General features: G+C 44.3%; 1 protein-coding gene across 1 annotated transcript; it reads right to left on the reverse strand.

Annotated features, from left to right (window-relative positions):
• Positions 1-1,548: 1,548 nt before the first annotated feature.
• LOC103179505 (glutathione hydrolase 1 proenzyme-like) lies at positions 1,549-19,943 on the reverse strand. The gene is made up of 15 exons (XM_007894832.2): positions 19,925-19,943; positions 18,369-18,440; positions 16,635-16,768; positions 13,812-13,979; positions 12,290-12,420; positions 11,931-12,014; positions 11,019-11,211; positions 9,155-9,315; positions 8,286-8,432; positions 7,602-7,738; positions 5,310-5,497; positions 4,467-4,576; positions 3,894-4,006; positions 3,077-3,190; positions 1,549-2,308 (listed from the first exon to the last, which is right to left on the reverse strand). Exons 3-15 carry the CDS (start codon positions 16,667-16,669, stop codon positions 2,165-2,167), a joined length of 1,725 nt encoding a protein of 574 aa, XP_007893023.2. The 5' UTR covers positions 16,670-16,768; positions 18,369-18,440; positions 19,925-19,943; the 3' UTR covers positions 1,549-2,164.
• Positions 19,944-21,137: the final 1,194 nt, after the last annotated feature.

A 21,137-nucleotide genomic window follows, 5' to 3' on the forward strand; every position in this document is an offset into this window, starting at 1 on the left:
AGCAGCAACAACTTACATTTGTATAGCGCCTTTCCCATCGGGGGTGGGGGGGAACATCCCAAGGATGGTCAGGGATCTAGAGCCAAGCTGGGGTTTGGGATCAGGAAGGGCAGGGATAACACTGAGTTCAGTGTCTTTGGCTATGATAGAGTAACGTTGTCCTGGGCACTAACCATGTGGTTCAAGCTGTAAAATCTGTGACAATTGGTGTCCAATTATGGGTGTATTTTAAGCTGTGACATGAACTCGGTGTGATCACATGCCTGTCAGCACTCACCCGAGTTATTTTCTTTAATAAGTTCTGTTTCTTGTTTTCCTTCCTCCCACTTCCCCGCCCCACATCCTGAAATAAATTGTTGCTGTCAAAGTATTAATAATAATTGCATTTGAAAAGTCTCAAAGCGCATTCACGGGATTTTACTGTAAGGTGTAAAGACCGTGTATGTGTAGTGGAATGCAGCAGGAGATTTGCGCCCAGCAATTAAATGAAAATCAAATGAAACTCTTTAATTGAAAGCATATTTAACAGTTCCTCCAACAATGACAGGTCTCCATTAAAATCCACGTTCATATCAAATCTATTCTCCACAGAAAGCCGTTGCATTAATTTTTCAAAACTATATTTGAGCTGAGCTTATTTCATGCTGTGTTGAGTGCGTGCGTTGAAGCCCCACATTGGGATTTGAGCTCACACGCTCTCCGGTAGAGTCAAGTAAGTTGCTGCATTAGTCCTATGGATGAGAGTAGTTAAGTCAAAGTTCCATCAGTTTGTTCAGGTGGACGTTAAAGATCCCACGGCGCATTTCAAAAAGGAAAAGAGAATTTCTCTCGATGTCCAGGGGCTGAACCCTCTGGATTAATAAATCGTCCTCCTTATCGCTGTGCACAAAACTGGGTACCACGTTTGCCACGGAAACACGTGGCTACACTTGACAGTAATTGCCAGCGAGGCGCTATTCAATATTTCGTGAAATATTCCGTGTTAAACGCAAGGGTTATTACTCATTCATCCACAAGAGGGTGGATGACACACGTCTGTCTAACCTCACATGGGTCTGCGTGCATTCCACCTCACGCCAAACACCCTGGTGCGGGTTTAAAACATGCTTTGTGATCATAAATTGGGCAATTTAGTTGGACAATTACTTCCCTATAATTTATAATGCTGCTTTTCAGTCATTTCAAGAATGCCGGCCTGAACACAAGTGAGTTTGTTAACAGAGGCAGCCTCTGGCATCCCTTTTCTGCAATAAACTAAAAAGCATTTTGAATATTGAAATGTATTCACAGAGCATGCTATAAATTGAATGGTCCATGGAAGGGGACGTACAGTCTGTCTTTTGAGCTCTAGTGTTGCGTTCCGAGACTCTGGATCCAGAACCAACGAAGCTGATAGGGCGAAATCACTCCATTATTTCGCTTTTCAGAGGGGATTTCTCTGTGAAATTACACTCGACTAGTTTCAATCAATTCCCATTAGGAGGTGCAAATCCACAGAACAGAACTGCCTGTACACTTGTAAGCGGTAATGAAGAAACAATCGAGCTGGTTATTTGTGGGTGAGCTGATATATTTTAATTTGGGGTAAATTTCAACATCAAAAACAGTAGCAAAAATATTTTGGGGGCAGCAACAAGCAAAAAAGCCTCCCCTCTCGCATATTCATATTTTATTTGTGTGCAGAGATATTTTCTTTCCAGCGAAATGATTCCGAGATTTGAATGAAAAGCACGCTGGAAGCAAGAAAACCTTCCTCACCACACATAGCTCAATGAGCTATTGGCATTATGCTTTTCATATGGTTTTGAGCCTAGTGGCTGAGTCGCAGATACAACAACAACAACTTGCATTTATATAACACCCCTCCCACAGGGTCGCGTCACAGAGCGCTTGCTACAGGCTCGCTCTCAGGTGACGGCTGACCAGAAAAAGCCGTGATACCATCGCAATGTCGAATAAGTTTTAAAGAAAGGAACAAAGCTATTTTTTCCAGAGAAGACGGTAATTATCAGATCTTTCTTGGTCACCTTTTTGGTCTCTTTCTTCTGCTGTTGTTGAGATAGAAGATGCCACTTGGAAAACAATAGGCAACACGGAATTGTCCTTTGCTCTGCGGGAAGGTGTAGTGTTCTCTGTCTGGGCCTTTGCGGAGTTTGTTTGCGTCTCAGTAGCCGGCCGGGTAACCACCTTTGCGGGAATCCGACTTGGCAACCCACTTGCCGTCTTTCTTCATGACAACCTGGACCGTGGAGCTATAGGTGTAATTGGTTAGCTCATGATTTCTCTGGAGTAACCCATCCCGGATAACCTTGTGCGGGAAAAAAAAAGACAAAAAAGAGACAGAGGATTAGAAAGCGTGAAAGAGAATATTTCTTTTACATGTGGATTTCAACTCAAACGTGAAATTCAACCAGGTGCACTTTCACACCGGCGGTTTCAAGAGGGAAGTAGCCTGGTATTATAACAATAATCATCCTTGCATTTGATATGGCGCCTTCTCACATCGATGAGACGTCTCAAAGAGCTTCACAGAATATATTGCAAAGTAAATTGACTGTATATTTTGTGGGTGAAACGTGGCAGCCAATTGTCCATAGCAGTGACCCACAAACAACCGTGGACTGAGTGACTAAATTATTATTATTATTTTTGGTGGGGTGGGGGGAGGGATCGAAGGGATTATTACACCCAGAAAGCGATTTGCCAATCGACTGACACCTGGGTTCCGACTTACTGCTAGGTAAGCAGAGATGTATGGAGTAAGGAAACCTGCCTAAGATTTTGTCCTGCCTGAGAATCGAACCCGGGTCCTCTCGCTTGCGAGGCGAGTGCTCTAACTAATGCAGGACTCCGCAATACGTGTATGTGAAGGAAGAGGTGTGGGGATAAGGCAGAGCTGTGAGATTGAACGGACAGCTTGCTTTGCGAACCACTGTAGACTTGATGGGCTGAATGACCTCCTTCTGTAAATCAAATATCAGACATTTAACAAAAGCTCAGCAACTCAATTATCAAAGCAAATACAAATTGTTACTATTCTAACTAATATCCACTTAACTTTGGATGTGAAACAAACCTGATCGATTTTCGCCTCCAGTTCTGCCTTGTTCGACACTAAGTGGTGATGAACTCTTGGCTTCTCCACGGCCTCCATAAGATTATCACCAAACCAAAATGCGTTCATTATCACCTAATGAAGAGTAAAACCATTGTTCGTTTAATTAGCACAGTCTTCCAATTTTTGTCTTAATTTTAACGTCTCCCTGTGCAGATGAACGTAAAAGATCCCACGGCACTATTCGAAAAGAGAAGGTTCTTTTTTTCCCTCCCAAGTTCCCGCTAGCAATTGCTCCCCGAGCCCACCCCCCAACATACAAAATTCATCGTTAACACTTCATAGCTGTTTCCGGGAACATCGTTGTGCACAAATTGGCTGCTGTGTTCACTTACGGACCACACAGTCATGACCTGATTATAGTATATCCTGAAGCCTTCTCGATGTGAAAGGTGCTGTATCGAATGCAAGGATTATTATTCATAGAATCTCATAGAATCTCACAGCGCAGAAGGAGGCCATTCGGCCCATCCTGCCTGCGCCAGCTCTTTGAAAGACCCCACTCTCCCGTTCTTACCCCATCGCCCTGCAATTTTTTGCTTTTTAAGTACTTATCTAATTCTCCTTTGAATCAAATTAATTATTGAATCGGTTTCCACCACCCTTTAAGGCAGTGCATTCCAGACTCCAACAATTCTCTGTGTAATTATTGTTGGACGTCAGTATTATTTAACTCCAGCAACTCAAGAAGGAGCAATCTCTTCTCTCTCCCCTAGACCAGCTCAGTTCGTTGTTCCTCAGCCTTTTTGCCTGTGCTTTACGAGCAATCAATAATTACCAAAGCAGTTGCTGTGATGATCTTCCTGCCTCCAGATGCCCCGATCACCATTTTCACCTCTTTATTTTCGTCAATTATAATGGAAGGACACATCGACGACAACGGTCTCTTTCCTTGTTGAAGAGAAGAGAAGAGAAGAGAAGAGAAGAGAAGAGAAGAGTTACTGGCAAGTTGCTCACGATCCACGCGATTCATTTCAATCTGCAAACGGGTGGACAACACAATACAGCGACGCAAAACAAATTGACATTTACACAGCGCCTTTCACATCGGGAGGACGTCCCAAGGCGCTTGACAGCTCTGGCTTGGCGCACGAGTTGGGGATGGGGAGCTGGGTGGTGGGGTGGGGAGGGGAAAGATGACCAGAGACACGGTCAAAGAGGAAGATTTTGAGAGGAGGGGAGGAGGGAGGGAGCAAAATGATGATTCGCGTGAACTGCTGGGCTGCCAAGTGTAGAGGTGGCATCCATTGATTTTAAGCGAATGCGATTTGTCGCCAAAGCTTCGCGCCATCCTTAATTGTGTTTCTCTCTGAATCGATCTTTCCGAGAAAAGTAGTAAAATGCACCAAACCTGGTTGAACGATATTTTGTGTCTTTCCACTGCCATCCAGCACAGAGAAATCAGCCATCTGATTGTTGAATATTATTCCGCTTACTCGAGACCGGATGTTTGATCCAAAACTGCAAACACAGAATCGGAAATCAGAAATCACATTGTATGATTTGCCACCGACTCATTTCGCCCGGTGTTTAGAGGGAGACACCAACAAACTGGGCTCTTGAGTCTTCAAAAGAGATGACACCGAAGGGATCTTAAAGAGGTGGAAAGATTTGAAATGGGATTGAGGAAGTCAATCAAGAACAATATTCTCGGATGCCATTTTAAATGTTCCGACTGTGTACTTTGCTTGGGAATGAAGGCAGCCATTGAAACACTGCTCAGCCAGTTTATCAGGTCACGGGAGATCTTTTAGACCTCATTTGCTGTCTTTTGTCGGTATAGGTTAACAACAACAACTTGTATTTATAAAGCGTCCTTCACGCAAGGTGGCATCACAGAGGGCTTACCACCATTGCCTCTCAATATAATAATAATCCTTGCATTCAATATAGCACCTCATCACGTCGTTGAGACGTCTCAAAGCGCTTCGCAGAATATATTGCAGAGTGGATTGATGTGTATTTTGTGGGTGAAACGCGGGAGCCAATTGTGCACAGCAGCGTCCCACAAACAATCGTGGATTGAGCGACCAAATTAATACTATTTTTGGGTGGGGGGGAACGGAGGGAACATTACCCCCAAAATATCTATCTAGCACCCATTTGAAACCTCCTACTCAATTCGGCCTCGAAAACCTCCAGGGGCGGAGCGCCCCAGCACGCTAACAACTGTCCAGTGAAGAAATGCTCTTACTATTTGTTGATGCTACTACTGACAGATACGGCACTGCCATCCTCTGCCACCACGGAGAGGTGGGTGGTCCCGTGGGTGTTGGGCACGGTGACAGGCAATCCGTAATAATCCTCATCGTGGGTGGTGTCATCGGTGATTCTGTCCTTGATGGCCCCAGCGAACAAATCGGAGTTCAGCTGTTCGACAACCTGGTAACGACAAATCCAAAAGGTTTCCGATTAAAACAGATGGAAAGACGTAGAGGTCTTCACCACAGGTTACAATATCACATCCGAGGCTGGAAACTTCATCTGGATTTTGGTCCGCCTGACACGTGTTAAACCCATCTCCCTGCTTAAGGGTACGCAAATGTTAGGGTTTCCGCTTACACGTGGAGATTTCTCTGTGTCTGGAATGGAAGGCACACACTCTCCTTGGGAATAGTTCCCGAGATTATTAGGCGCATTACTGGTGAGAGCAGAGGCTATGGGAGGAGCAACAGAGTTTGAGTTGGCGAGTTAACTGCTGGAGCTAAAAAGCTAAAAAGCCATCAGAAATTGCCTTGGCAAAAATGTCTGTGGATTGAATTGAAGAGTTTGTACTCTCGTGAAGACCATAAAGCAGAATGATCGTACAGGCTAAAGGCCAGATGAAATGTTGGGGCTTACGCACTTTGAAAAGCCCACAATTATCACCTTCATAAAGAGGGTAAGAGAATAAATGGGGCACGTGTTACACAGCTCGAACCAATAAAATGAATAACAAAATGTTGGCTCAGTGAAGGGGATAATGATGATTCGAGGGAAATCTGAGTGCACCAGCAAAGGTATTTCGGAAGTGATATAAATAGACATGAAAAGGAAAGAGGGGCATTCTGAACCGACCTTCCAAGCATCATCTTTTCATTTCGCAGCATGTTAAAGACTAAATTATTAAAACACTGTAACACATTGCTGCTCAAGAGGGAGAAGGGAAACCGAATGCTGTTGCTGTTCTTTTGGCATGAACCGTCAGCGTGAAAAAATGTTGGAACAAGTGTTCAAGAAATTGGAACAGGCAGTAAATTTTCCATCAACAATGCCAAACCAAGCTAGTTAATACCTCTTGACAAATGGCCAAGAGATGATAGTAATAATCCTCTATTTGGTATAGCGCTTCTAACATCTTGAACTGCTGCACACATTTCTTAACAGGCATTTTGTAGGCGAAACGCGGCCACCAATTTGCGCGCAGTCATGTCCCACAAGTGGATGACTGCATCATCTCATCTGGTAGACTGTTGGCCAAAGACATGGGGAGAAATTCTCTTCTCTTTTCCAAAATCCCCGCGGGATCTTTATCGTTCTCCTGAACAAGGCTAACGGGGTTTGGGTTGAACATCTCAATGGAAGGATGGATCATCTGACAAAATAGCGCTCCTCCTCTCTCAGCACTAGAGAACATCAGCCTGGATTACGTGAGCTCAAAGTCCCCGAGATAGGGTTTGAACCCAGACCCTTCTGACTCAGAGAGGAGGGTTCTGCATACTGAGCCAAGCTGACACATGATTTTAATTGCCTATTGCAATTCCCCCAGTGCTGCGTTTTCAGGAAAATTAATATTGCATCTGCCTATCCTTACGGTGTTTATCCACTCTAATAAAATATTTAGTATGAGGACCGAGGGAGGTGGTCTGTATTCAGGCTGTGAATAGAACAGTATTCGGTGTGAGAAAGCAAGCAGATCTCAGAAGCCAACAGCAATGCCATTCATGTCAGGAGGGTGTCCCAAGGCGCTGGACAGTCAAGGATTTGCAACTGAGGGGGAGAAAGCAGGGAGGATGGGAATAGGAGAGTGACTGAAGGTGCGGTCCAAGAGGAGAGCTTGAAGGTGGCACTTGAGGGGCAAGGCGAAGGGACTGTGGGATGGAGTTCCAAAGGGTGGGCAGAAAGGCTGAAGGCCTGACTGATGATGGTGGGACATGGAGCAGGCCAGAGCCCACCGAGAGAAGGAAGCAAAGAGTTGGTATGGAGTCAGCAAAGTCACAGAGTTAGGGATATGCAAGGCCAGCGAGGGTTTTGCAAGTGAGGTCGAGGAGTTTTAATTCTATCCTCTGAGGGATGGGGAGCCAGTGGGAGCTGGGCGAGGATGGGGGGGGGGGGGTGATAGGTTTACGGAGCTTGGTGCGGGAGAGAACGCGAGCTGCAGAGAACTGAATAATCCGCAGCTTGCAGAAGAAAGAGTTGAGAAGACCAACAAGCAGGGAGTTAGCATAATTGAGCTGTTTGCTTATTGAGTCAAATGCCATTATTGTATTCTCAATGACATAGTTACGTCGTCCATGTTGGTGAAATTGGGATCGCCTATCTTGCTCCACTCCATGAAAGCAAACTTGAAAGCTTCAATAATCCTATGGTAAGTCAAGCTCCTCTTCTCTGGGGTTGAAATACTCTCTCTGGAAAAGTTATAGGCTGAAATAGAGGATATGCATTACACGTTATCTTGTGAAATGGAACAGTCAACGTGGATCTAGATGAAAACATTAATAATAATAAAATAAAAAAATGAATAATAAAACATTTAACGTCTTTCATGTCAAGAGGACATCTTGAAGCTCTTCACTGAATTGCAATAAAGGGTAGCGACTGTTTATTTCGGTGGGGGAACCCGACAGCCAATTTGCACAGAGCAACATCCTGAGTGACAGGACCCTGTGAAGCGAGTGACTGATTTTATCGGGGGGTTTGTTGTCCAGGACACTGGAAGAAAGAGAGGAACTCCCTTCTCTTTTCTGATAGCGCCACGGGATCTCAGATTAAAGTTTTATCTGAAGGACGGCAGCTACAACCACGCAGCGCTTTCCCCCCCAAAAAAAGCTTTGGGGGGGAACTCCTCATCTGTGAGTTCTAAGTCCTGATGTGGGGCTTGAACCCACAGCCTTCTGACTCCGACATTCATTTTAAAGGTCTATACGATATTAAAACAAATTATCTCACGGTGACAAGTGGTAGAAGTTACCTTTTAGAATTCGGAGTATGAATCCGAGGACAGGCCCACTGGAAGGAATGTTGGAAGAATACATTGTGTATTTGCCAAAGGATTCCTTTATTGGTTGGTCTAATTTAGCCTTATAGTTTGCAAGATCCTTCAGCGTGATATTTCCACCTGAACCACAAAGAGACATAAATGCAGCCTCAAAATAATAAGCACTCCCATCACGAAGGCACCTGTTACTTAATGTTACCATACATTTAATGAAAGAATAAATTAGCAATAACAGTAATAATCCTTACAATTTGATACAGGGCCTTTCACGTCCGAAGGACATCTCAAAGCGCTTTGCAGGAATTATCATAAGATGTAGCGACTGTGTGTTTTGTAAGGTGAGCATTCTACAGTGTTCGCAAAGTCCTCTGACTTCCCCCTCCCCCGTTTTTCTTTCTTACAATGAATTTTCATTTTCCGTTGCAGATAAGTCGAGTGTAACAATGTCTGATATACCATTAACTCCCTTGTCTGTCACTCCACCCGTGTTACGAAAGATGTGTCACCCCCAAACGTGGCGACGGAGAATTATCTGGCATGAAAATGATGGCTCTCTCACACACACCACACACACACACACACCAAAGGACGTCTAAATACAGTTAAACAACGACTTGTATTTATGTAGCACCCTTCACGCAGGGTAGAGTCCTAGAATACTTCTAAACACTTGTACTAAATACAATTAAGTACTCCTAAACACCATTATCATCATTCTTCCACACGTTTCAGTTGTTTATCAGTGTGCTGTGTAAAAAAACACACATGAGGGCAGCAGGACTTGATGTAAACCCCTTGTAGAATCACCCCTGGATAATGCAGATGTTGCCAAATGCACGTACCTGCTTTTGACACATCGTCGACGATCTGTTGTGCGATGCTCCCGGTGTAAAAGGCCTCGGGGCCCTGCTCTGCTATAATTCGCAAGGTTTCGGCCAATTTCGGAAACTTTATTATGTCACTTGCCTTCAGGATTTGGCCGCTGGGATCGCAGTACGCTTCGCTGTGAGAAAGGAATCGGCGTCAAATCAACATTTAAAAGAGAGAGTCTGCTTCCCTTATGACCACAGGCCTGGGCGAAAGAAGACCAAGGTACATCCAGTTCGCCTTCCACCATCCTGGCAGTCGCACGACAGGTCGTGTCCCAAACTATATCCCCAGATATTATTTCCTAACACAAAACAATCCCATTTGTTCTTCAAGGAATCCATACTTTCTACTTCCACTGTCTTGCTCGGGAGCCTGTTCCACATGCTTACTAGTTGTTCACACAAGTAGGGTTTCTCCAGATTTGTTCTGAATTTACCCCAACGTTCAATCGCAGGCCTGTGAACCCAAGTTCAAGACAGAACCGTCTAAGTTTGCAGCAGAAGGAGGCAGAAAATTGTGGATGAAAAAGAAAATCTTAAAACCCGAAGACTTTGTTTTAAGAATTGCAGAAAAACGTCTTCCAAGTTTAGACTGGATTTAAGCTTTGCCCTCAATTCTGTGTGATCTTCAATATAAAGGGGAAAAAAAATGATCTCCCAGGCTAAGACGAGGTGGAATTTCAGGCTTCTAAGATCACAGAAGCACCGTGAAGTCAATTTCTTTTCAATAAAGTTCCAGCAGCTATTTTTATTACAAATTATCTTTTTTTCCCCGATCAGAACTATTCTGGTTTCCATTAACATTTTAGTGCTCTATTACTAGTTGCTCTTCAACCCACGCAATTTGGATTTGGTAGAAAATTTAAATTAACTTAATTTTAATTCAGTTTCGTGCCATCTCAGGGCTTGTTTCTTCCCTCACCTCCTGAGGGAGATCGGCATTTGCTTTCTCTCCTGTTATTGGCAGCGCAGTTTATAATAATAATAATAACAATCCTCGCATTTGATATAGCACTTTTCACGTCGGGAGGACGTCCCAAAACGCTTCATAGAACACACTGTAAAGTGAATTGACTGTATATTTGTGGGCGAACGCGGCAGCCAATTGCGCACAGCAATGTCCCACAAACAGTCGTGGATTGAAAATGACCAATTTATTATTGTTTTGGTTTTGGAGGGATTATTATTAGGCTCTGTGTGGAGTAAGTAAACTTGCCCAAGGTTTCGCCCTCTGCCTGGAATTGAACTCAGGTCTCTCACTTGCAAAGCGAGTGCTCTAACCACTGAGCTACAGGACTCCTTAAGCTTCTCAGGCATCCTTAAGCTTCTCAAGCAAGTGCGGCCTAGACCGTGTGCGCCAATAGGCTACACAGCATTTGGGAAACATCGCTGTCAAGCCCGAACCTTAACTCAGTCATTGTCCGCACGTAGACACTCCTCCAGGAAGGGTGATCTTGTGAAGAACACTGGGTGATGGCACTCTTCCCTAAAGTGGGACACTGCACTCAGGCAACTTGTAGCACCTCCACCTTAGCCTTGAGGCAAAGTAAATGGACGTCCTCCCGACGTGAACGTCGCGATACAAATGTAATTTTGTATTGTATTGAAAATATTTGCCCAGTACGTTCTCTCAATTTTTTTTGAAAACCCCACATCAGTTCCGAGGCCAGAGTACAATAATGCAATGTTTCGCCCACAAAATACACAGTCAATTCACTTAACATTATATTCTGTGAAGCGCTTTGAGATGTCTTGAAGACGTCAGAAGGTGCTATATCAAATGCAAGGATTATTATTATTATTATTATGCAAAGCTCCAGAGTCAACTCATTCTTACCAGAAAGTAGCGTCTTTCATCACATATTTCTTGTATTTATTGAGCAAACCTCCAAGGAGTTCTCCAACAGGATGTCCTTCCTTAGCCAGTTGGATGGATGGTTCAAATAGACGTTTCCATGACAACCTGCCATGCCTTTTGTGGGCTAGTGCGTAGCCGCTGATCTCACCTGGAACCGCGATCGACCGTGGTCCTGGGGAGAGTGCGGGGAACGAAAGGCATTCAGATCATTTCGGCAAGAACACAGGGGGAGTCAAGAGATACGCAGAGCAACGCCCCAAGTGCTTTTCAACAACCACCACAGCAACGACAACAACTTGCATTTATAGAGTGCCCCTCATGCGGGGTGGCATCCCAGAGCACTTTCACAGATGGTGCCAGGGACGGAGCTGAGGAGGTGAAGTGACCAAAGGGGTCACCTTTCACGAGGCTTTTTAAAGACTGATCAAGGGGGGAAGGGGCAGTGTGGAGGGATTTAGGGAGGGAGTTCCAGAGGTTGAGGGCCATCTGGCTCTAAATTAGTGATCTTCCTTGTGCGTTCCTTCCATTTCATCCACTAAACGACGACGACAAATTTATATATCGTCTTTCACGTTGGGAGGATGTCCCCAACTGGGGGTTGGGATCAGGAGGGTTGGAGGGCAGGGAGGGTAGGATAGGAGGGTGACCGAAGGTGTGGGTCAGAAAGGAGGATCTTGAGATGGTTCTTGAAGGAGGCAAGGGAGAAGGCGAGGCCAAGGGACAGCGGGATGGAGTTCGAAAGAGTGCGGCCAGAAAGACTGAAGGCCCGACCACTGATGGTTGGGTGGGGTAGCAGGGCGGGGCACTTGGAGCTAGGCCAGTGCCTGCTGAGCAGAGGGAGTGGACACATTAGTATGGAAAAGCACCATATATTTCAGTCGCAGCTCTTACCACTCGTCAGCAATTTGACATCAAGTTTCTTTGCGTCCACATCCGTAGGCGCTACTTCTTTGGCATTAATAACCTCAACATTTCCTGGAGAGAAACACGCAGAATCATTGGTTATTAAGGGCGTGCAGCCTGATCTGCCTGCGGGATCTCGTTTGTTTTGGCTTGGAGACTCTTGGGCAAGGTGACAGGTTTCCGAGCCTGTTGGACACCCTCCCGAGCGATCAAGAGAGACAAACAAAGAGAACGTTTTGGATGACGTGTGGAGCGGGTTCCCTGGGTTAAGCCGAGTAGAGGCGTGTTCGGCGTGGCTAACAGGCGGCAGGCGAACACGTCAGTAAGTAAGGGCTCATGCAACTAACCTGTTGACGCATTATATATGGTGAAGATAACACCCCCTCCAATCCCTGAACTGTGGGAATGTACAATGCCAGTACAGATCAGAGCTGCGATGGCTGCATCAACTGCTGATCCTTTCTCCATCAATACGTCCCTGGAACAGAACAGAGTGGTTTGCAATCAACCTGAGCTTTAAGACGGGACATGTTGATGGGTGAGCGCTGCACTGTACAAAGTGTCGGACCAGACATTGAACTGATGTGCCTCCACGTCTGTGCCCTGTTCGGGTGGACGTTAAAGATCCCGCGGGGCTATTCGGAAAGAGAAGGGAGTTTCTCCTCGCCTGGTGTCCTTGACGACAATTCCCCGGCAAGGTAATAAAATTGTTCGTTAACTTCAAGGCGGTTAGAGGGGCATCGCTGTGCGCAAATTGGCTACAAAATGCACAAGTCACTACATTTTGCGGTAAATCCGTGAAGCCCTTTAAGACACGAAAGGCGCTGTTTAAAATGTAAGGACCATTATTATGTGTGTAGGAGCCTAAAGATGCGATCAAATCGACCAATAGACATTTCCTCATCCGAAACACTCTATGGAGGGCTGATACAGATACAGTGCATCACTACTAAAGAAATATGATGGAGACAGATTCACCTACTAAAGAAATATGATGGAGTGTGCGCGTGTATGTGTTTTTACAGCAGGTATGATGTACGATCGTAACACGTTAACAACACAGTTGACAGTGAAGAGGGGCTTATTCAAAATAACACGCTCGGTTTTATTAGCGCGTTGGCATGCCTGTATTTATTATGAGAGCGTAATTAAGATGTGTTCCTGGTAACAGCTTCTTCAATTACCAATGGAGCTGGTGGCTGGCCAGACTGGAAATTGCTGGCAGTTTCACTGACATTTATACAGCATGTTTTATACAAGTGTCAGTATTTTACAGTTAGGATTTTTTTTCGCTCTCCCCACTGAGTTCATTTACAGTGCAGCCCCATTATATTGCAATGCTGGTCTATTTATAAGGTTTGTTCCATGATTCGTTCATCTGAACCACTCAGTGTGGATTCAGAGTGGGGACCTTTGCGGAGGTATGTAAGAAGCCTGAATGGGATTGAGAAGGTAAATCCAGAACAATACTTTCGGTTGCACCAAGATGGCGGAATAAGAGGACACGGGTTTAGAGTTGCGAAGGGCAATTTGAGGATAGACATCAGGAAGTATTTCTTTACCCACAGGGTAATTAACAGCTGGCACGGGGTTTACCAAGAAGGGTGGCTGAGGCCAGGACCCTGAGACTCATCTACTGTGATGCGATCCCTCTGGCTTCTTTTAAGGCACATCCTCCTCTTTCACCACGCCTTTGGTCACCCTCCTACCCCTACATTCCCTGCCCTCCATCCCCTCCTGATCCCAACCTCCAGCTCGGCGTGACTGTGTATTTTGTGGGTGAAACGATCAGATGGGATAATGATTAGATGGACTGAAGGGCCTTTTGCTTCTCAACCAATCTCGTGATCCAGTGAGGTTGCAGCTTACCTGCCGATTTCTGAACACTTCTTTGAATCGGTAGCCACGGCAGCCTTTCCGAAGACGACTTCTGCGGAGTTATTCGGCGAACTCAGTAAAACCCAAACAAGGATCCAGATGACAGCCACCACAAGCATAATGACCGTAGCAGCACACACACACTCATCCTTTTTAACCCTAGGTAGGGTGAGAGGATAAGTAACACTTTAGATGTCTCTAAATCAATATCAATAACAAAACCATCGAACCGATCAAAGCACAAAACCAGTGCAAACAAAGTACTCTGAAGGCAGATAATTATGACCGAAATGAACAGCCCAAGTTCCAAATAATTCATGAGATGCCCAGTTTCCTAACTGTACTTGTCACTCCATCAGAAAGACGTCTGCCCAAGAAAAGTTATTCCAATGTATTTACTGCAAATAACAATAACAATCCTTGCAATTGATAGAATGCCTTCACTTCGGAAGGTCATCTCAAAGCACTTCCAGGATTTACTGTAAGGATAGAGACTGTATTTTGTAGATGAATGCGGCAGCCAATTTGTGCAGCAATTGTCTGTCAACACCTCCCCCCCACCCCCCGCCACGGAATGAATGATCCATGATACCCTGGGATGCCAGGACGCTGGGAGAAACTCCCTTCCTTTTTGAATAATGCAGCAAGATCTTTGACATCCATCTGAACAAGACAGGACCTCGGTTTAACATCTCCCCTGAAGGACAGCACCTCACCCCCACCCTGCTTTTCCCCCAACGTTACATTGAAGCATCAGCCGAAGCGATGTGATTTCCAAGTCCAGGACGTGAGGTTTGAATGCACAACCTTGCGACCCGGGGGGGGGGGCGAGAGGGCTAATGACCGATCCAGGCTGACACGCAAGAGTCTAAGTCCGAGGCTAGAGGGAGAATGATCAAAATGGAGAAGAGCGGAGGAGATCGAGCAAAAAGCAATTGAGGATTTGGCAAAATACTGCAATCGTGACGCGAAAAGTCAAGCAGGCTAAAGCCACAAAGCAAAGCAGCATCGATTAGGTTTGACTCGGGGCAGTATCAAAGAGAATTACAGCAGGGATAAACGTCTTGCTTTCATCGGAGTAAGCTTTCATCGCTTGCATTTTATCACCGGCTATACTCATGCAAAGCACCTGGGGAAACAAGCTACGTAGGGTAACCCAAATAGAAAAAGTGCATTGCAACTCCAGCCAGAGAATAACGTTGTGTTTTCAAATCTTAAAACTGGTTCCACTGAAATGGTTTGTGTGTTAGTTGTGAGGGAGGTGGAGCAAAAGTTTATTCACAAAACCCAATGCAGAAAGGGATAAAATATGTGAGTATTTCTTAACTGAGAAAACGACACTCTTTCTTAATTGAGAAATCACACAAAAATTAAACCCTCAAGACGTAGGGAGATAAAATACACAACAGCCAGCAAGTGATCTGATAGTGAGTTCAGAAGGAACTTGTGAAACCTTCGGAATGTGGAACTCATTGCCGGAAATTGTGGTTGAAGCAAGGAGCACGGACGCATTGAAGTGGTGCAATGCAACTGTTCCTGTGTGGTAATGTTCAGAGTAGTGCTGTGTAGCTTGGGAAGTGCTCTGAGAGGCTACACCGTGTGAAGTGTGCTATATAAATGCAAGTTTTCTTTCTTCTGTGAACATCAGGACTCCAGAAAACAGGTTGTACATTGCTTGATTAGAGTGAATAATAACTTTGTGACCTCTTACAATCCCTTCCGACCCAGCCTTCACTTATCTTAAAGATCACTAACCTGCCTCATTCCCCCGCACCTATACCCTATCTGCCCCACCAAATGTTTAAAGATAAAATCTCCGGCCCGTGAAGTTAGCAATTTCCCTGGACAACAAGAACAATTTATATAGCACCCTTCACGTATGGGAATGCCTGGCATCGTTTAGAGCTTTGCACAGTCTACTTTGCAATGCTTGAGAAACCCTGGGCTTATTTTTTTCTCCACTATTTTGTTTGATTTCACCAAAGGCAATTGCGAAGACTGGAAACTTATACCAGGATCCGAAAGATAAAGGCAGTTCAGACAGAGGAAGCCCGCCATCTCCCTATGGACCAGATTCCCGATAGTGTATATACAGTCTGGCCTCTTTAAACACTGTCAACTTCGCTGCTGAGTCAGTCTTGACAGATTTGTTTCCTGAGAATAAAGGAAATGAGTAGCTCCAAGAAAACAGGTTCCAAGAATAAGTAAGAAAAACAGAAGTTGCTGGGAATGTTTTGATGAAGGGTCTTGGTCATGAAATATTGACTCACTTTCCTTTCTCCATAGGTGTTGCCCGACCTGCTGAGTGTTCCCAGCAACTTCTGTTTTTGTTTCAGATTTCCAGCACCTGCAGTATTTTGCGTTTTGTCTAAGAATAAGTACTTTTTATAAGTAAGACTAGATATAGAACAGGTCTTTGCTTACGTTTTACGAAAACTAAAAAAAAATTTGCTTCGCTCTGTTGAGAATCAGCAGTCGTGCTTTCAGGCTGACTACACCTGGAAACTCTGGAACTCCCTGCCTCTGCCTTGCCCCCTCCTTGCTCGTCTTCAGATCACACCTGAAGAACTTCCTCTTCGACCGTGCCTACGGTCACCTCCTCTCTCTTCCCTGCTCGCTGTCAAGCTCCACCACTGCTAAGCACTCTGAGACTCTACCTCGCATGAAAAGAGCTGTATAACATAAGAATTTGATAGACGAAAGAAGACCAAGGTCCATCCATGCACACATCACATCCCAAACTATACAAGAACATAAGAATCTATATAAGAACATAAGAAGAGTTGTTGTTGGGTTCATTTACCCATACTTTACCTGATACAGGTGGTCGAGGAGGCTCTGGGACTCATTTAAGACACAATTTGACGCGGTGATGGGAGGAAGGTCGGGTGAGGATCCTGGCAGGATGAGATCAGTCAGGTCAGAGGGTCTTCTTTAACTGCACATGTCTTGAGATAGTGAGAAGGTGCAGCCAAAGATAAATAACAAAGAGTGAGGTTATTGGAATTTAAGATGGTTGAAAGTCTGAAAAAATCACGGGTGGCGGAGAGATTTAACGTGAACTCACAGACACTCAGTATTGGTAGAACAAAATTCCATTCACTTGTGCTGATCTGCCCTAACCCGTCTTGCATCGTTGCAATATTTTGGTCTCCAACTGCTGCTAACTTCTCCTATTTTGTCATATGACTTACAACCAACAGTTAATTTTACAGGCGGTGACAACAATCTCACAGGAACCACAAAATGAAATCATTCGCAAGTGGTTTCTCATGATATCCGACCAGATCTGACATCTCTATGATTTATTTCAACATCAACACTCTTGAGTTGGGCTCAGCTCGAAATGAAGGTACAGAAACATCAGTTCCCTTTGGTTAGTAACATAACTAACGCTAGCACTCTCTCCTGTATGTGAAAAGGTCAAGCTCCCATTTGGGGACTTTGAGCTCACAGGCTGACCCTCTGGTGTAGTGCTGGGGGATATCTGCATTGGCATGAGACGTCAAGCCGAGATCCCGCCTACTTCCTCAGGTGGACATTAAAGATCTCAAGTCACTATTTGGGGGGAAAAAAAGAGAAGGGAATTTCTCCCAAAGTCTCTTGCTGACAATCCTCCATCATAACTGATCGCTCACCTCAAGTTGTTTGTAGGACCTGGATGGGCACAAATTGGCTGCCGTGGCTGAAGCACTTTAGAGGGAATAAGTATAAATATAAAACACAGTTTTATATCGAAGGATTATTATTAATGTAAGATTCAGCTGCACAGAATGGGACACGATTCACATCCCAGGGGCATTGAGGTGGAAAGTTGGTCTTCGAACAAGTAATTAAAACTAAGTATCATTTCCCCATTTCTAGTTCAAAGAAGTTGATTGTTTTTGCAACGTGGAAACCATCAGACAAGTTATTGGAGGAACTGCTTGCAGGAAGAACAGGAAGATACTTAGGTTTAATTATTTATCTAAACTCCTGCACCTCCAACAATAATAATATTAATAATAATAAAATGATAATAATACTTGCATTTGACATAGCACCTTATCACGTGATGAGCTGTCTCAAAAGCGCTTCACAGAATATATTGTAAAGCGGATTGACTGTGTATTTTGTGAGCGAGACGCAGAAGCCAATTGCACACAGCAGTGTCCCACAAACAGTCGTGGATGGTGTACAACACCTCACTTTACGTCTCCACTGGCTGGAATCTCCTTAGACTGAGCGGTAATAGTTATCACCATAACAACCAGGTTCTTAAGCAACGCAGTAAGAAGTTGCTGACTCAATCGCTCTGGTCATTAACTAGCGCTAATCAGTCCGCAGCTGTCAATGGCCTCATAAACCGATCCATTTAGCAAGACACCATCTGTCCCAATTGGCAGCGAATACGTTAGCTCAGCTTATATTTTACAGCAAAAGTGCGGATTCCTCTATGTAAAGGGTTCCTATTTGCTGGTTGTGAGCAAGACCAAAAGCAGCTACACCCAGTTGATGATTGCCACCTTTTTTTTTAAATGAAAAAAANTAATATATTTTTTTACTTACAAGGTCCAGATTAGTCAATGAACACAATGTGCAGATTGGCTCATCGCCTCTGCCTCGTGGCTGTCTTGAAGTCTAAAATCATACATCGCCGAAAGAACGTAAGAAACGCTAGATGAAAAGAAGTCCATTTAGTTCGCCTTCCACCTTCCTGGCGATCGCATGCACATATGTCCCGAACTACCCACGTACTAAATCCCATAATGTTATTCCCTAAAAAAAAACTATCTAAGCTGCGTTGGAAGGAATCAATACTCGATGATTCCTGCTTCAATACCTTCCACGGGTTCACTATTTGGGTATTTAAACACCAGTATATTAAACACCAGGACTTAAACATCCACCAACTGACCGCAAGCTAGAGTTCTACTAACTGAGCCAAGAAGATAGCAAAAAAAACACAATATCAAACTGCTTTTCAAGTAATAAGGATAAACACACACCCTACTCTACTTTCCTGCTTTATATTGAGTAATTGCTCATTCTAAAGATCAGGGGACATTGTGAAGCTCACGCACACGTTTAACCATAAACTTGCTGTGGACTTACCTTCAATGCTTTTTGTTTAAAAAAAGTTGGGTTATGGGGTGGGGGGGGGAAGAGGGAATGCGGCACACGTCTTGATAATTATCAGTGGTTTGCTTCGCTCAGAATGTGATGGCGCAGAAGCCCCCCCTTCAATATATTTAAAGAGGAAACTTGATGCCAACATGAGGGAGTAGGAAACAAAGCAGTTTTGGGCTCATGTGAAGTATAAAGACTGGAATGGACCACTTGGTGTTGGTATTAGAGTAGCCTTTTTCTGTGCTTCAATGTATGATGTAACTCTCTGTAAGTCAGCCCTGATGCATAGTCACTGGGTCTAATTCCTTCTCCTGCTCACTCGCACTCCTCTTTTTCAAATGCCTGCCTAATTTTCCTTTTAAAAGGATTTATAGCTCGATCCACAACTGTTTCAGCTAATTGACTTTTAAATTATGGAACTGACTCAGCGTTAATAGCTGGGGATGAGAATACGCTCCTCATTTTAATACCTCTTTACTTAAAGTAAATTCTTACACAGGGCTATGCTTTCCGTAGCCTCAAGTTTACATTCCCCTTAGAGCACAAGAATTTGCTGGTGAAAGAAGACCAAGGTCCATCTATTTTACCTTCCACTATCCTAGCAGTCACTTGACATGTCATGTCCCAAGCTATACACTGTATCCCGAGATGTTATTTCCTACATCCCTTGTCGGCCAGTTTAGCCACACGTAAAAATAATTTTTCCACTCTTCACCCTCTCAAGCCTTTTAGGCCCTTCTCTTAGATTCCGTCTTAACCTTTTCTGCTCCAGTAAAACACAGCCCAAGCTTCTTCCTCTCCAAGCCTTTCACAGCTACCTTGGGACGTCCTCCCGACGTGAAAGGCGCTGTACAAATGTAATTTGTTGTTGTTTTTAATACATTGATTTATTCCGTAATGCCTAATTGGATCGCTTACTTGGCATTTAAATCGCTGCACACCGTGAATAACGTTAGTAGCTTTCTTTAGACCGTTAAAAAAAAGAAGGAACTTACATTTTCGGAACCCCCCTTTATGTCGAAACAACACTTCACAGCAAATTGCCAACGAGAATAGTGCCGATATTTTTTATAGGAGGCACAGGTAATGGCCATTTTGCACCCTGCAAGTTCCCACAATCAGCCGTAGATCTCTTGATGCAAGGAATGTTGATGACGTGAATTCTATGAATCAGGGGAGATTCCTGTTTTCACCATATATTAAGAAGGACACCTCGCCAGTAGGTCTTTGTTAAAGTTTTAGTCAATGGCAATTTCCAATTTACGCTTGCGTAGTGCCTTTCACGTCAGGAGGATGTCCAGTGAACCCTTGATTCAAATGCGCAGCGTAAAAATAAAATGTTCAAGCCTCGCACCAGGAAAAACCACGAGCTCGCAGGTCAGGCCAACTTTCTGGTGTCATGCTGGAAGAGTTCTGCTCTCTCCAAAACTCTACTCCTGGTTTTCCAATGTGAGCCAGGGTGTTGAAATATCTATAAGAAATAAACAGCCTTCTTTTTCCTGTCTGAAGTTTGGGAAAATGCCTCGAGGGATAATGCTATCCAGCAAGTGGTGCGTGTCTTTAGCAGGGGAATGTTCAATATGTTATTCGTTGTTGTTCGTTAGACACCAAATATTTGTCTGCAGCCCTCTGCTCTTCACACTCTGCTGACGTCCGAAAGTTGGGATTATCAATGATTATTAATTGTAATTAGTCAGCAGAGCGAGTTTAGAATGTTTGGCCACTTACACAATCCTACACGAGGGTTGAGGAAGACTTCACCTTTGTTCGTAGCTGCAATGCCACACGGCTTCACCTTTTCGGAAGTTAATCTCCTCCCGTGAAGAAATGCGTCTGGTTATAATTATCAATAACTGCATCCAGCCTCCATGGAAGAACTGCACTGAATTTAGTCAGCACAAGCAGAGAGTTCTGATAAATATTTCACACAATTCCTTTTCCAAATGAAATGAAGTACAGTAATTGCTGTAAAGCGCTTTGAGACGTTTTGATGTTATGGGCGCTATCCCTTTTTTTTAAACGGCAAAAGAGCTGTTTTTTATATTCCAGAGCACAAATAACCTGAGATTGCAAGGCACCGGGTGAGGTGAGTTCAACCTCCAATGTTCCTCACGAATCCCACTTGAGACTGGACTGGAAAATGCATCGAAATGGACCAATTTGTCTTCATCTGGTGCGCAAGGCGACACTTCACTGGATGAGGCAAAT

Source organism: Callorhinchus milii, unplaced genomic scaffold (genome assembly GCF_018977255.1).
Source record: "Callorhinchus milii isolate IMCB2004 unplaced genomic scaffold, IMCB_Cmil_1.0 Scaffold10, whole genome shotgun sequence".
Taxonomy (NCBI): domain Eukaryota; kingdom Metazoa; phylum Chordata; class Chondrichthyes; order Chimaeriformes; family Callorhinchidae; genus Callorhinchus; species Callorhinchus milii.